This window comes from Euprymna scolopes, chromosome 42, assembly GCF_053919585.1.
Source record: "Euprymna scolopes isolate OS-2025 chromosome 42, ASM5391958v1, whole genome shotgun sequence".
NCBI classification, from domain to species: Eukaryota; Metazoa; Mollusca; class Cephalopoda; order Sepiida; family Sepiolidae; genus Euprymna; species Euprymna scolopes.
In genome coordinates, this window is record NC_136523.1 from 43,946,004 (window position 1) to 43,961,182 (window position 15,179).

The following is a 15,179-nucleotide window of genomic DNA, read 5'->3' on the forward strand; positions in this document are numbered from 1 at the left end:
TGTCAATAGAACAAAATATAATTTTAATGTAGACGTCTTTATGTATTTATTTATAAAAATTTACAGAAATTTTTAATAATATTGTTTGTTTGTTTTTTGTTTTTTTCAATCAGTGATAAATTTTTAATAATATTGTTTTGTTTTTTTTTGTTTGTTTTTTTTAATGGGTGATATGATTTATCAACCCCTGTTTGATTGACACACGCCCTCTAAAGCTAAAATACACACACTCGCCCCATTGCACTGTCATGCAGAAATGTCAATCGGGCTGTTGCCTATATCTTAACAAGTACTCTACTTTGTATTGCGGTTGCAAAAGTTTGTGCCCGAATGAGAAAGAAACAGAGAGAGTGTATGACTAATAAAGGTGGCATTTTCGACATTCATAGCAAAATAATAACAGTAAAAACTTGTAAATAAAATTGATTCATTGTAATTTTTGCTGTATTCTCAAAAAGAAAAATTCTTTAAAAAAATCTCATTTTTTACATTTTTTTTTTTTGAACTCTCCATAAAACTGGTGAGTTTTCAAAAAAAAAAAAAAAGTCCCTAAAAAACGGGAAAAATGGAACCAAATGTTATTTCTACGTATTTTGACATAAAATAAGTTTTAATAAAGTTAATTTAAGAATTTAGTAAAAAATTTAAATAAAGCTTAGTTTTAGGAATTAAAAAATTATTATTTCCTAAAATAAAGTGGAATTTAATAGAAATAATTTAAATATTATTTTGGGGGGGAGGGGGGCTACAAATTACGGTATTAAAAATTAAACATCGTTGTCAACAAGGAAAAGTTGTTACTTAGGACCATCTATAGATACCGGAAGTTAATTGTTTTAAGTGTTGTCTGCTTAAATATGATAATTTTTTTTTTGTTTTTTTGATATACACACCTATATATGTCTTTTTCATAATATTTCAAGTTAAAGGTAAGACTTTTACTGTTATATTTCACTTGACTAATGTTTGAAGCAAAACTTTAACAAGGTATAATGTATATTTATACTTACTTTCCACCCCCCTATATTTTTTGTGTTTAATTTGGCTGTTTTCTGAAAAATTTGCTGTCATTGTAATTTTTTGTCATTTTTTAAGGTTTTCTCAATTTGCGATGTTCAAATCAAATTTCGCCGATTTTATAGAGTGCAAAATAAATAATGTTTATGTGCGATTTAAACCCTAATCCTTCTTCTTCAATATAAAAATTACAATGAATTATTTTCATTTTACTAGTTTTTACTTGTATTTTTTGTTATGGATGTCAAAAATTAGCGTCATACTTAGAGTGTGTGTGTGTGTGTGTGTGTGTGTGTGTGTGTGTGTGTGTGTGTGCGCGCGCTCGCGCGTGCGTGGGGGGGGCAGAATTTATTTTCTCTTGCAGAGAAATGTCTCTGTTCAGCGATTTGGCTATACACTGATCAATCAGCTTGCAGCGTGCATTGATTTCATCGGTCCCTTGAAAGAACAAAGAACTACTTGAGCCCATTTGGGAATTGTGGTCGGTCAGCAGAGACAACTCTGACAACGAGAAAAGACATATTTCCTCTCTCTTTTCAGTCCCTGTCCACTGGACACTCAAGTATCGACTATCTTTGACTGAAGATAACCACTGACCGATATTTGACAGCCCAAAGAACTTTCCTTTCTTCACTTGGTCATTTGTAGAGTGAAAGGGCTTCGATCGGTCTCCAAATCCCTGACGAAGACGAGAACATGGGTTGAAACTCCTTTCTTCATCAAGGAAAAAAAAATTTAAAAAAACATCAGCAAATAGCAACGACTCAGGAACAATTACAAACATTTAAAATTATAATTTTTATTTAACCAGAAAAGGATAATTTTTGTGTGTGTGTGTGTGTGTGTGTGTGTGTGTGTGTGTGTGTGTGTGTGTGTGTGTGTGTGTGTGTGTGAGAGAGAGAGAGAGAGAGAGAGAGAGAGAGAGATATGTGCACTGTCTCCCCGTGTAGGTGAAATTAAAAAGATTGGGTTCCATTAATATTGCGGCAAGATGTACATTTTTTTTATAAGACAAGAGTTCTGGAGCATCATTCTAGTGGAAAAAGAGTATTGCATTGCATGATTGTAAATGTGTTGCTGGAAGCTTCTAGTGATTGAAGAAATCCTCCGAGACCGAGGAAGTTATTAATGTTAGCGTAATTTTACAAAGAAAACTTTACAAATACTAGGTAGAAGAAGTTTGTGAGCATAGAATATTCACCAATTGTTGTTTGCGTAGCTTCTTTAGTAAAGGATAAAGCATTTCGTCCGTTTATAGTTTTATATATATATATATATATATATATATATATATATATATATATATATATATATATATATATATATATATATATATATATATATCAGTCTTTCTCTTTTGCTTTTCAAGACAGTGGCCAACGATATTTTCATCAGATCTTAGATTTCTCACAGAGTTATTTCCCTTGCCTAATAAACGACGAGTTTTCTCCCTTGCATTATTCGGTAAGTCAGTTTTTAATTCATTGAATTTATGAAATAAATAAATATGCCTTTGTTAGCCTCTTTTTTTACTTTAGAATGGCAATATCAAGGAAATATTTCTACTTTTTTTTTTTCAAAATGTTTTCAACAGCTGATGCTAAATATTTTCCTTATTTCTACTATGTGTTTTTTTTTTAAATTTTATCTCCCCCTCATTTTAAAAAAAATTTAAACAATTTATTTTAACAAAGATTGTTTTTAACAATTTATTTTCACAAAGACTACTTTTAACAATTTATTTTTATTAAAAAAAAAATGATATTTTGGTGCGTGTCCAGAATTTCCCCTAAAATCACAAAAATTGAACAAGTAGTTTTATTTTATGAAGAAAATCATTTTTAAGCGAATTTAAGTGTTTTAGTATTGACTTTCCAAACTGTCGCAGGTTTTAATTATTTTGAGTTATTTTCTTTATTTCCAAGATGGTGTCACGATATTATTACTGTTTGCTTAGCTACAAAATTTTATTTTATTTAGTAGGTATGGGCAAAATGAATAGCCGATGCTCAAAATATATAAACATTTTGACTTCTTCCTTATATTAAAATTCACCAAAAATCAGGAAATTAACCAATTTTAATGAAATTTTCAGTATTTATCAAATAATGATCACGGAATATAATGAACCCATTATTTTTAACGGATGCACGGCTGGGGAAAAAAGGAAATCACGCTCCAACTACCTGACGTTGTTTTCAGACAGCCTCTTGACTTTCTGACATTTTGTGCTTCCTCATGTAGATGGCTTTGTTTATTTTGTTTGTGCGAAGCCACAATCTTTCGTTTTTGGGTGCTAATTAAGCCATTTATTCGTAAAAACAAGGTGCTTTTTTTTACTTAATTCACTATCTTATGACTTTATTAATTATCTTTGAAATAGTCCCAGAAAATCTTTATTTATCTTTCAAAGGATTTTTATAATGAATTTATTTAACTTCAAAATTCAGCTAAACTTGTCAGTTTCCGAACGTCGTTGTGAAAACATTTTTCATTATAACCTTTTTTACCTGAACAATGGTGCTCCTACAATTTGCTTTTATTATTCACTTATTTGTAAATTTTTCAGGCGATTATTAATGCTTACGGGTTTAAATTTTGAATTATAACGTTTTACTGCAGTGAACACCCACTAGCATTTAGATTCAATTTTTTGAAAATTTTTATGGTGATTACACGCCTAGCTTTCACATTACCAAAATACCTTGGAAAAAAAATGTATACATCTTACCAACAGAAAAGGGAAACATTTAAAGGCTAGGGGCAGCATTAACAACTGATGTAGCAAAAAAGTGTGTTCATTATCATTACAAATTGATCCCCGACTATTGCAGTCATTAAAAATACTACATTAATTTTCTTTTTTAATCTGAAAATTTAGCCTGTACTCAATGATACTCTTTAGAGATGTGAGGTGACATGATTTGAAATGGCACCAAAAACCATAACCGTGGCCAGAAACTGTTTTCATCATCCTGGGCACGTCTCTGTTATTCATGGCAATCCAGCGATGCATTTTGAGGGTGCTGGCAATGGTCCTGATGTCACTACTTGGATCAGTAAAGAGCATGAGTTGTACAGTGGCGCATCTCCGAACTCATTCGTTGAATATTGTGTCACTTTCAGACATGATAGAAAGCTCCTATCGCTCTTGGGATTTGTACATAACTGGCCAACTAGTAGATGGTCTGCATCAAAAAAGAGAGAACCTGTTTTCATCAAACGGAAATGGAATCATGTCGTCTTTTCTAGAATGACAATTTTATCGTTCCACTCTCTAGTAAAATATAGAAATAATAATTAGCAATAAATAGTGTTATTTATAACTAGAAATAAAATAGGTTCAATGTTCCCAAACTTCGTAGGAACTATGGCGCAGTGGTTAGAGTATTTGGAAAAATCAATTGTAAAAGTGATATTCTCCTGAAGGGTTCAATTCACAATGTGGGCGACCAAAAAATGCAATTGCGAATTACTAAACGATAAATAAAGAATCAACACTCACCTCGGAAACATCCCTATGTCTGTCTGTCCTGCGAGTTGAGAAGAAAGAAAAATGAAAAAGATCCAAGATGGCGTCCGTGATTTTTTAAAGCCCTCGATCTTGCACAGTTCTTGCATGGTCACATGACATACCTGCTAATGAGGCATGCCTGACACGATAAAAGCAGGTCGCTGGGAGGAGTTAGCGGGAAGCGGTCAGACCTGCATACAGTGAATTGTGCTCTGCGTCTTGTCAGACATTTTTGATACAACCCGTGTAGTGAAATTTGCTTTGCATCTCGTCAGACCTTTTATTCTTTGTTTTGATAGACCAGATGCTAGATATCTCGTATTAGATATAGAGTCCATGCTTTTCCCTTGTTTTGCATAGACACAAAACTCCCTCCCCATGTTAAGAATAGCCTTCTAAATAACGGTATTATTTCAGCACGGTACCTTCTCTGCATAAGAACTATCTTTTGCTTATTAAATTGTTAGGTGAAAATATAAAATAGTTACAGAACACTCTCCCTTTCCCATGTTAAGAATGGCTTTCTTAATAGCGTTATTTCAGCATGTATTAGGTATAGAGTCCATGCTTTTCCCTTGTTTTGCATAGACTCAAACCATGAACTAAAATTCTTTGTTTACATTTTTTAGTTGATAAGATGTAGGCACAACGGCTCGGAAAGAAAATGGCTGCTAAGTTCTTAGGATGTGTCCGACATGTCTTGTAAACGATGTTTATGACAATGATTTCATGCGGACTGAAGAAATAACAATATTTCAACTTGTCATGAAGTTGTCTGACAATTTCCAAATGATTCAAGGGATTGCCAACCGATTCTTGGAGCTGTGAAATCTGCAGTTTACCCTTATTCACAGTCAATTGATGGTTGGAAATAAAAATGTTTAAAAAATTTATTTTGCCATTCAATATTGATATGGGGATTTACCCATTCACTCATAATGGAGTCTTCTAACCAGAAATGCTCAACATAGGGTGACATGACGATGAAATGAAAAAGTTGAGAAGTGTATCAAAGAAAAATGGAAACAATGGAATCAGTGGATAAAAGGATGTGTATCTGGAGACAAAGAGGGAAGCGTGTGATTAAAAATTAGTACAAACCTTATTTTGTACAGTATGCAGCGTTAATGTCAGACAAGAAGAATAAATGAAAAAAATGGCCGTTGCGTTTACTTATAAGGATGACAATCTTATGAGGTAACGAAACTTCAGGGCAACTAATATGAATATGGAAGCAGACGGTTTTAATAAATGGCTTGGAAGGGTGGGAGGTATGTGAACTTACCCTTTCACTCATAATGGACTCTTCTAAACATTATAAAAATCCTGAGAGTAAATACTCTTGTGGAGAAAATAACACAACATAACCTGAGATTATAAACTGTCTAACTCAACATTTGGGAAAACCAGAAGACCTTTCTTTGTATTTATTTTCTTGTACAATATATTCTTTCAACTTAAAACTGTTGTTCATGTTTTTCTTCGTGACTCTTTCCTAGGGCCACAACAAATACTAAAGAAGTCTTCTTTTTTTTCTTTTTTTTTTTTTTTTGTAAGGTGAGGACGAAGCAAACTTTTCTTATAAACAATTATTTTTTATGTGAAGTAAAGGTAGTTTTAGTTTTTACATAAAACTAGAAGTTAGCAGACATTTTCTTTCTAGGCCGTTGTATCAATATATTGCTAATGCGTCACCGTTCATCAAAGGCCAAAAGCCATTCAAGGACAAAACTTAAGGTTTGTGAGACAAACACTATGAGGATTGCAGACCATGGTTTGATTTGGTTACTTGATGGGGCTACTCACAAGATGTAACCTGTCACCTTTAAAAATATAAAAAATAAAGAAAAATCGTCCATATATCGAAAATTCGTCCCATAAATAAAAATAAGAGGCAACTCATTCATGTGTGTGTGTGTGTGTGTGTGTGTGTGTGTGTGTGTGTGTGTGTGTGTGTGTGTGTGTGTGTGTGCGTGCGTGTGTGTGTGAATAAAAACGTTAAGGTAATGGAAAAGGAAAAAAGAAATAAAAAAATAAAATAAAAATAAATAAATAAATAAATAGCAGCGTTTCGAAGCCGTTAATGTCGCTAAAAAACAATAACAACAAATCTTAAATTTAAAAAATCATAAAAAATACTCGTTCAAGTGTTGAGTCATCGTAGCTCATTGGTAGAATGCTAGACTATAGATACTGGTGTCATGAGTTCGATCCTAGTTGAACTGATGTTTGAGAACTAGGAGCATGCATGTCTATGGGTATACTTTGTGGTCACATAGTAACATTTTATAATAAAAAATGAATAAATAATTAAAAATACGTCCCATCCATAATATAAATCTCACCTGTCTGTTTAAATGTATGTAGGTATGTTTGTATGCCTACCTAAAACTTTCGACAAAGGTGAAGAATTTTCATGAGATCGGTATCGTTTCTAAGCTCGACCCTTTCGGCAACAAATATCGAAAACTTGGCTAAAAACATTAATTCCTTCACCGTCAACTTAGCACTTTTCTACAAGGAAGGATTGCTGTTTTTGCTTATATTTTCGAAAGTCATCCTCTCTTTTTGATTGACTAGCCTTAATTTAAACCTTTGCTATTTCTGGATTGGCGATCGACGCAACAGCAAAGACGTCATGTTTTTTGTTTTTTTTTTTTGTTTTTTGTTTTGTTTTTTTCGGGTACGGGTTCAACCTGTTTACCTTATACCACTTTTTTTTTTCTTTTTTTTTTTTTTTTTTGCTCAATACACACCTCCATACACCCGGACAACGCCGGGCGACTCATTCATATATTTGTATAAATGATAATAAAAAGAGCTTATAGCTTTTTTAAAAACATTAAAGTAGCGGAAAAATAAAAAATAAATAACAGCGTTTCAAAGCTGTTAATGTCACTAAAAAAAAAAAACAACAACACAATTCTGAAAATATCTCGCTTATAGTCAAGATTGTCTGTTCTTTCTGATTGGACAAAAAGATTAGACACTCCCACAGGAAAAGTAGAATTTATGTACTCATATTTGTGGTTGAACTTATCGTTTTTTGCGATAGCCACAATGGATTCTCTGTCTTGTCGTCTTAGCAGACCTCCCGGATCCAACGAGCCTGGGTTGTATTGCATCCCAGTCAAGTAGTTGGGGATGGGTCCATGCTATGTAGGGATGTTACTAGTATGGGAGCTAGGAAGACAGAGAGAGAATTGCCGTGGATGTAACCTCAGTCACGTGGTCAACTCACTTAAGTAATGGTCTTTGATTGGATAAGCCAGAAAGGAAGTTGACTGCTACAATCAATCAGCAATCATGTTACCTATTCAAACTATTAAATCGCGAGTATATCTGCTCCTGCTGCTACAAGCTCTTAGTGGAAGTCATTATTCCAGCAAACACTCCTAACAGTCAGACGGAACCATCTCATTAGTAACTTTTTCATGTGTATGTGTCTCTGCTTTCATTCATATATTTTTTCGTTTTTACTAAATTCTCCTCTTGTGTCTTTATTTCTTGCCCCTAACAAGGCAACAACATGAACTGATACTACACTATTCCTCTCCTCCACCAAAAATAGAGAGTAATGCCTGGGAAAATAGTCTCATGACAACAGAATAAATACTACACCACCTGCATTGAACATTGAAAGATAGTATTAGTATGATAGTACAATTAATAGAAATAAGAGTACGGTTCCAACTTCAGACAGACAGATACAAAATCTCCATTATTAATAGAAATAAGAGTACAGTTCCAACTTCAGACAGACAGATACAAAATCTCCATTAGTAATAGAAATAAGAGTACAGTTCCAACTTCAGACAGACAGATACAAAATCTCCATTATTAATAGAAATAAGAGTACAGTTACAACTTCAAACAGACAGATACAAAATCTCCATTATTAATAGAAATAAGAGTACAGTTACAACTTCAGACAGACAGATACCAAATCTCCATCTTTAATATAAATCTCACCTGTCTGTTTGTATGTATGTATGTATGTTTGTATGTATGTATGTATGTATGTATGTATGTTTGTATATCTGCCTAAAACTTTCGACAGAGGCGACGGATTTTCACAAGATCAGTATCATTTTGAAGCTCGGCCCTTCGGACGACAAATATCGAAAAGTTGGCCAAAATCATTAATTCCTTCACCCTCAACTGGGCACTTTTCTACAAGGAAGGGGTCGATTTTTTGCGAGCCATTTTTGCACATCATCGTATCAGTTAGATTGACTTTGCCTAATTTTATCGTTCCGAACTTCCAGTCGCATCATGGAGTATATTTTTAAAGGTGAAAAGTTACATCTTGTTGAGTTGTCCCATTAAGTAACCAAATCAAACCATTGATGATATTCTTTTCTGCCTTTGCGTCACGGGTTTGAGCCTGCATGCCTATTACCACTTTTTTTTTGCTTGACATACACCTCCAAACACCCGGGCAATGCCGGGCAATGCCGGGCAATGCCGGGCACCCAGGCCAGTTAATAATAAAAGTAATAGTATAGTTATGGCTTCAAACAGACAGATACCAAATCGATATTAGTAATGGAAATAATAGTATAGTTTTTGCTTCAGACAAACAGATATCAAATCTCCATTAATAATAGATTTAACTTTTTTTTTAATTCTTGAAACAAAAATGAATGCATAATGTCTCCCAGCCAATATCAGATCAATACAGGCACTAGATTCCTTGTATTGTATATCATGTGTGTTATGTCCATTTTGCCTCTTGACCTAATTAATGTCTTTGAAAAGTTTATCTCAAAAATGGTTCCGCCAAAGCTTATAATGTGAACACCGCTTACCATTCGTCATCGTCATCGTCATCATTTGGAAGACATTTTTTTAATTTCACCTCGAGATAAACTTTTGCTTTATCTTCTGACATTTCTCCAACCTAAAAGTCACAGTTTTATGCTCTGCTGAAGAAATTATCCTGTTTTGGCGCAGTATTTATCCTGGGCATGTTGAGCTGGCTTTCTCCATAGGTGGGAGTTCCTAGAAAATATTAAATTTACAAGCAGTCCAGAGTCAATCAGGCGAGATTATTTTTTATTTTCTTTATAAAGGAGTCAGCACTTATCAAGGCCCGGAGGCCACTCGAGGATAAGGGTTAAAGAGTGTACAGTAGTTAATGGGACAATATCGTAGTAATCGTTAATAGTGGAAATTTGGTAAATTGGATTACTTAAGGGGACGGTTCATCAAGAATTTGTTTAAATTGAACTTGAAGACGATCATATTATAGTCAGTTGGAAAGCAGGGAAACGGAAGAGAGTTCCACAGGTGTGCAGTTCTAAGAAAGAAACTTTGTTCATGGAATCTATGTTTAGGTTTATGCACAGATAAAGAGTGGGGGAAAATTATTGACATGTGTACATATTTTATGCTTTTTGTGGTAACTTTCCCCAAAAAGCAAACTCTTTATTTAGAAATTTGAAAGAATCAGAATCTATAATCATGTAACATGGGGAGGGGAGGGGGGAGTCTGTTTATATTGCATGTCAATCTTCACTTTTACGGCACATCAGCCCTTTTGAGGAGTTTATAAAAATGAAGCAAACTCTTTATTTAGAAATTTGAAAGAATCAGAATCTATAATCGTGTAACATGGGGGGAGGGGGGGAGTCTGTTTATATTGCATGTCAATCTTCACTTTTACGGCACATCAACCCTTTTGAGGAGTTTATAAAAATGAAGCAGAACGTACCTTTTATATCTTTTTGCGTGCCTCTTGGCCATGTCCTCGAGTGGTTTGTGTCCCGACATTGGCGCACCTGAAACAAAAGCCCTCTCATGCATAGAAACAGACACAAGTCTCATTATCTGGACAATTGGATCTTTATTCAGTTTCCACGGTTGAAGTCACATCCCTGTTTCTCTGCATCATCTTTAGAAGAAGGGTGGGAATTTTGCTATTGATTTATCTCTTATCCACCCCTATCTCGTCGTCCTTATTTCTTTCATCTTCTTGGAATCTCCTGTTCTGACAGACTGACCACAGTTCGACTAAATGACCATGATTAACTTTCTTGTTTTATTTTACTTCAGTCGAAGTTCTCAGAAATCAAGGGGCCCACAACCTGAGGCTAACACTTGAAATCTATATGAGATACATAGATATTCGAATGTTCCATTACAGTTCTTTATCTCTCAAACACTGAGTTAGTAAAGAAGTTGAGAACATAACTTTCCTCTCCCCAATTAACCATTTTTATACGTTGTAGTATATCTTTCATGTTGGTCTCTTGGTCTTACTGGATTCCAGGATAAGAATTTATCTAGTCTGGTGGAGCATCCAGCTTTGTGCTATTACTTGAGGTAATATCACTTGGAGAAGGTGCACCATTCCTCGTAAAAGCTAATATGGGTTAGCCATAGTGAGGAGATCTTATTTGGGCTGCGAATACTATGTGATTTTGAATATTTGGTCAGGGTTTACTTCTATGGGAAAAGTATCCTCATGCCAGGTTGTTCTGGCAAACCCCTGTACAGAGAGACCTTAGACACTCGAGGACAGTGTCTAGTAGGTATTTAAGTTCTCCCCCTGACTGGAAACACATGTGTGTTATCTATTTATTTTTAGGTGTTTTAAGGTGTAGGTGTGTGTTAAAATGGAATGACCTAGCATCCCTCCGTACAATAATATGCAGACAATGTAGAAATACTCCTCCGGGAAGGAGAGAGAGAGAGAGAGAGAGAGAGAGAGAGAGAGAGAGAGAGAGAGAGAGAGAGAGACTCTCGCTTTGTATCCCCTTTTGTAAATAAACCTTTGGATTAACCCTAAGTGAATGTTCTATGTTATGATTATCTAAAAAGAGATATATCAGTGTGGAAGTGGCAAATCTCGTTAATCGATTTACACTCAAAATGCACTAACCTGCCTCGTGACTCCTGCTAGCATGCAGGTGCAACGCGTCTGTGAATCGAAATCAAGAAGTTTGAAACCTGTCTGTCTTAACATTTTGACCTCTCTGTACTTAATTTGGACACAAGCAGTTAGTTCAAGCCAGTACTGCATTAAGCGCATTATTACTGCACAATATTTGTATTGGAATTGAGAAGAATAATGAAATTGCTTCATCACTATAAGCCTTATAGGTTTTTTTTTGTTGTTTTTTTTGCAGGGACATGCTACCGTCTCTAATTGTCAAAATAGAGCCTTCAAATACAATGCACGCTATTCCTATGCAGAGGACCTTAGGTTTTTCATCAGAGTTTTCCTTCTATATGTATGTCTTTACAAAGGCTGAGGGTTCATTCTCTCAGTAGATTAAACTCACCCCCAGATACCAACCAGGAAATTTTCACGTCCTGCCGCAGTTAACTTTTTATATACGTTACCACTGATATTTAATACTAGCAAGGAAACTCGATGTTGCTCGGGATTGAATAATGATCAACAAATGTTTCACACTCCCATATTTTTATTGTTATCGAAATCAGTGAAATCGACCATTTTTCAATCAAATCGATTGATTGCCTCCTCTAGTTGGAGAACTATTACAGCGCACTGGGACAAACTTCACATACGTATCTACAGTTATTTAGTCCATAATACATTGTAGTCTACATTGCACTGTAGAGAACCTAGTGTTGATTTTATAAAATTATTTTTTTATATATAACGGCTTGCATTAAAGTTTAAAATGCAAAAGTCAAGTATCATGCTTCAATTGTGCTCTAAACAGAAACATTCATTTGGAATGTGCCCTGATCTTATCAAAGAACATTCTGTTGACTTTATATGCCTGGCCTTACTGCTTGTGCGGTTACAGTGTCTTGAATTCAAGTTTCAAACGAAAAAGTCAAGTATCATGGTACAATTGTGCTGTAAACAGAAACATTTATTTTGAACGAGCTCCTGTCATATCAAAGAACCTATTGTTGATTTTATATGTTAGGCTATTTTGGCTTGTGTGATGATAAAACTCCTCAAATGCAATTGTCATGTAAGGTGTTAACTTTGATCAAAATCGCCTGTTCCTTCTTTCATCGGATTTTTTTTCCCATTATTAATACTTATCGCAGAAATTCTGATACAAAACCTATCTAAGAACACTGCCAGCCACATAGAGTACCTTCATGTGAAATTTCATAAAAATCGGTCCAGCCGTTTTCGAGTCCATAGGAAACAAACTCGTGCGCGCGCGCACACACACATACACACACACACACACACACACACACACACACACACAGAGCACACCGTAGACCTCAGGTTTCTGCATCAGAGTATTTCTTCTTCTAGATGCATGTCTTAACGAAGACCGAGAATGCATCTCTCCCAACAGACTAAACGTGCCACCAGATATCAACCTGGAAATTTCTACATTCTGGCGCAGTTAGCCTTTATATCCGTTACCACTAATATTTGATATTAGTAATAGACAGTATTTTTATTATTACTGCATATGTTTGGATAACCATTATTACTGTCAATACTACTCTCTCTCTCTCTCTCTCTCTTATTGCTAACATATCGACACAAAACCTATCAAAGAACACTGCCAAACACATAAAGTACCTTAGTGTGAAATTTTATAGAAACCGGCCCAGCCATTTTCGAGCCCATAGGAAACGAACTCACACACAGAATTCCATTTATATAATAATAGAGATATATAGAGATTAGTAATAGACAATAGCTTTATTATTGCTGTATATTTTTGAACAATCATCATTACTATTGATACTACTTCTCTCTCTAACTTCCATCTCTCTCTCTCTCTCTCTCTCTCTCTCTCTCTCTCTCTCTCTCTCTCTCTCTCTGTGATGTGGCCTTAAACAGCCGCTGGAAATAACATGAACAGTAATTAATAAAAGAAATAGTATTAACAGAAAATACAGAAATAATGAATTGACAGAGTTTCTTTTCTCACTTTGTGTTTGGTTTTATAGAAATCGCTCGAGGCTAGGCATGAAGCCACTTGATGCAAGAAGCTAACAAGAAAGAAGGATGATTATTGCAAAGACAGGAAATGTTTATTGACCTTATGCAATGCACTATGTACCAACCTTAGTTTAACGGGTCACGAGGGAGGGGGGTCACGGGTCATCTATGATTGATTCTTTTCTTTTTTTTTCTTTTTTTTTTTTTTTGTAGCATTGGTGTACAGTTTACAAAACTCTGCATGATCAAACTAAAAATTTTAAATGGAAGCATGCGCCTGGAAGGCTCAGGTAAACATATTATCTAAATATTAATTCACTTGTCCATACATCCAGTGTCACAAAAAAATTATCATCATCGCAAATATTAATGAATGAGAAATGAATTACCTCCCATTATAGTCGCTCTTTATCAGTTAAAAATCATTAAACCCATTTCATCTTCAAAAATTTTCAAAATAAAAAAAAAACATGGCTGTCTGTTTACGGTTTCAAATTGGCTATTTTATTTTATAATACAAAAAAGTAATGTTAAGAGGAGGCTGTAAGTTTGTTTGTTTTTTATTACAGTTCCTTTTTAAAATTTATCTCGGAGTTTGCATGCATTTCTCTTTGTTTCTATATCGTCTCAATGTGTCCACTGGATGCTTTTAGGGACTGCAAGAGACCAAATCGCTTCCAAGCCAATACCTCTAGTCTCGACTGAACCCCATCTGTTGGCCAACTCAAAACTCTCTCTGACTGGCCTGTTTTATGAATATATGATAATATAGTATTAACAGAAAATACATAAATAATGGATTGACAGAGTTTTTTTTTCACTTTGTGTTTTGTTTTATGGAAATCGCTCGAGACACGGCATGAAGCCACTTGATGTAAGGTGCTAACAAGAACGAAGGATGGTTATTGCAAAGACAGGAGATGCTTATTGACCTCATGTAATGTATTATGTCCCAACCTTGGTCCAACAGGTCACGGGTCATCTATGATTGATTCTTTTTTTTTTTTTTGTAGCATCAGTAAGCGCGAACACATTTTTTTATGGAAATCGCTCAAGACAACGGATGAAACCACTTAATGTAAAGAGCTAACAAAAGCTGATTATTGCAAAGACAGGAGATGGAGATGCCTACCGACCTTAGTCTGTAAAAGACCAGGGCTGTAGGTAGAAGGAAAACAATGAGCAGGAAGAGAATTCTACAACTTTGTAGAAGCTACTGGAATAGGAAACTGCATTACAATGAGGTATTAAAACAGCGAATTGATCGAGACCTCTAGACTAACGAGTCAAACGAGCTTGAACAAAGGAAGCAGGGAATAGATCCGACAATTCTGAGGAACACAGGCCATAACAGTATTTGTAGAAAAGACTGAGACTAGCAACATCACGCCTATGAGAGAGAGGCTGCATAGAAGAAGAAAAGTTGAGGCCAATCAAATTACAGATATGTTTTTGCAGTTTGTTAAGAACCTTCAAATGGGACACGAATTCATCAGCCCAAATATGACAATGGTACTCCATACATGGTCTGATAATGGATTTGTAGAGACAGAGAATAGCCTCAGATGTAAGAAAGTGTTGGTGCTTGTTAAGTTAGAGTCGACAGATCGATTTTCTTGCATATGTGATTTTAAGCAAAAACAACATCACTCACTTAATTGTCATGTCGAAAATAGTAATATATCCAAAAACTACGAAAATTCATCGACTAGAAAATGATTTATAGTTGAAAGTAATATTCAGGTAAAA

At 34.8% G+C, this 15,179-nt stretch overlaps 1 protein-coding gene and 1 long non-coding RNA gene across 2 annotated transcripts in view; one reads left to right on the forward strand and one right to left on the reverse strand.

Annotated features, from left to right (window-relative positions):
- The window catches only part of LOC145267061 (retinaldehyde-binding protein 1-like), a 70,556-nt gene extending 63,306 nt beyond the window's left edge, over positions 1 to 7,250 (reverse strand). The window contains exon 1 of the mRNA XM_080123015.1: positions 4,523 to 7,250. Within this exon, the coding sequence (XP_079979141.1) occupies positions 4,523 to 4,638 (116 nt within the window). The 5' untranslated portion in view covers positions 4,639 to 7,250. The remainder of the gene's footprint in view (positions 1 to 4,522) is intronic.
- Positions 7,251 to 7,906: 656 nt separating this feature from the next.
- Positions 7,907 to 15,179, forward strand: part of LOC145267063 (uncharacterized) — a 15,916-nt gene continuing 8,643 nt past the window's right edge. Inside the window, exons 1-2 of the long non-coding RNA XR_013864814.1 lie at positions 7,907 to 7,969; positions 13,644 to 13,720. This is a non-coding gene — a long non-coding RNA (uncharacterized LOC145267063). The remainder of the gene's footprint in view (positions 7,970 to 13,643; positions 13,721 to 15,179) is intronic.